Consider the following 1478-nt stretch of genomic DNA (forward strand, 5'->3'; position numbering starts at 1 on the left):
TTAGTGTTACTATCCCCTTCCTTGAACCAAGTCATGCCTGCCTTTTGTTGCCAATATTTCTCCTCTAGTGCAAGACATTTGATCAATTCTGCCTGAACCTTTTGTAATCTTTCCCTGTTCATCCCTGTAGGATTTGCTTCAAATTCTGCTTCATGAACCATCACTACCTCCTCCATACTTGCTATCTTTTGGAAAATATCTCCAAATATAGCCTTACTCCACAATGAAAGGGCCTTTCATAATTTTTTTAACTTGTGATTATAAAGAATATAAGGATTTGCACTGAAATCAACATTCCAATTCTCTTTCACCACATCTTTAAAAGTCACATGTTCCACCCAAAAATTCAAGAACTTAAAAGGTTTTTTTATTGGTGGAGTCTCAATATCACACTTCATTAACATTGGACTATGATCAGAACCAGTATTTGACAAATGTTGCACCTCTATTCCTGGAAATGTTTGTTGGAACTCAACATTTGCCAAACATCTGTCTAGTCTTTTGAATATACAGTCTTCCTCTGCTCACCCATTCCACCATGTAAATATGCTGCCTTTAAATCCAAGGTCGACGAGATTGCAAGTGTTGATGCAGTGTCGAAAATCATCAATTTCATTCAATGACACAGGTAACCCACCAAACTTCTCTTCTTTGTCCCATATTACATTGAAATCACCTCCTACAAGCCATGGTGCATCCATATCCCTTGCCATTGCATATAATGAATCCCATAATTCTATCCTCTCAATTGCATCACATTTTGCGTATATCAATGTTAGGACAAACTCCACATGCGATTCAGTATAAAATAATCTTAGTGTTAATTGTTGCACCATATTGTACATAACAGTTACCTCAAATACCTCATCTATGAAAGCCCGGATTTTGTTGGAAACATTTGAAATTGCCTGTGCAAGTCCTATCTTGTTTCTGTACCTTTCCAGTTTTTCTGCTTGTTGCTTTGGCTCCATTAATCCTAGAAAATCATAGTGATTTTGCCTATGCATTTTTGTCAACCTTTCAAAGGCCTGCTGTGTGTTTACTGACCTTATATTCCAAATGAGAGCATTCATCACTGATTGTTAGATTTAGTTATCGTTCTCTTTGTGTGCATCCCAGCTTTTGGTACTGCAAAATTATCTTTTTGTTGCTTCTTCTTACCTTTTGCTGCTGATTTTGCCTTTTCCACTTGCGTAGGTGATAAGTCACCTTGCCTTGCCGCATTCATAAGGTGTTGGGTAATTGATTCTTGATCCATATCGTATCCTGATTTACCAGGTTCTTCTCCTTCTTCATTGTCTTCCTTCCCTCCTGATGTAGCTCCAAATGTATTAATTTTATGGACCAAGGCCTTCTCTTCTCCTCTTTTTAACAACTGCAACTAATTTTTCTCCAATGTAACAGTAATATTTACTATTTCTGTTTTTTGTTTTGGTTGTTTCTCTTTCTCTGTTCTGTTGTGTCCTTGTGCGTCTTCT

At 37.1% G+C, this 1478-nt stretch overlaps 1 protein-coding gene across 1 annotated transcript; it reads right to left on the reverse strand.

Moving 5' to 3' along the window:
• Window positions 1-524: 524 nt before the first annotated feature.
• Window positions 525-1073, reverse strand: LOC138885880 (uncharacterized). The gene has a single exon (XM_070166872.1). It carries the CDS (start codon window positions 1071-1073, stop codon window positions 525-527), a length of 549 nt encoding a protein of 182 aa, XP_070022973.1.
• Between the last annotated feature and the right edge of the window lie 405 nt (window positions 1074-1478).

The sequence above is a fragment of the Nicotiana sylvestris genome, chromosome 2, assembly GCF_000393655.2.
Source record: "Nicotiana sylvestris chromosome 2, ASM39365v2, whole genome shotgun sequence".
NCBI lineage: Eukaryota > Viridiplantae > Streptophyta > Magnoliopsida > Solanales > Solanaceae > Nicotiana > Nicotiana sylvestris.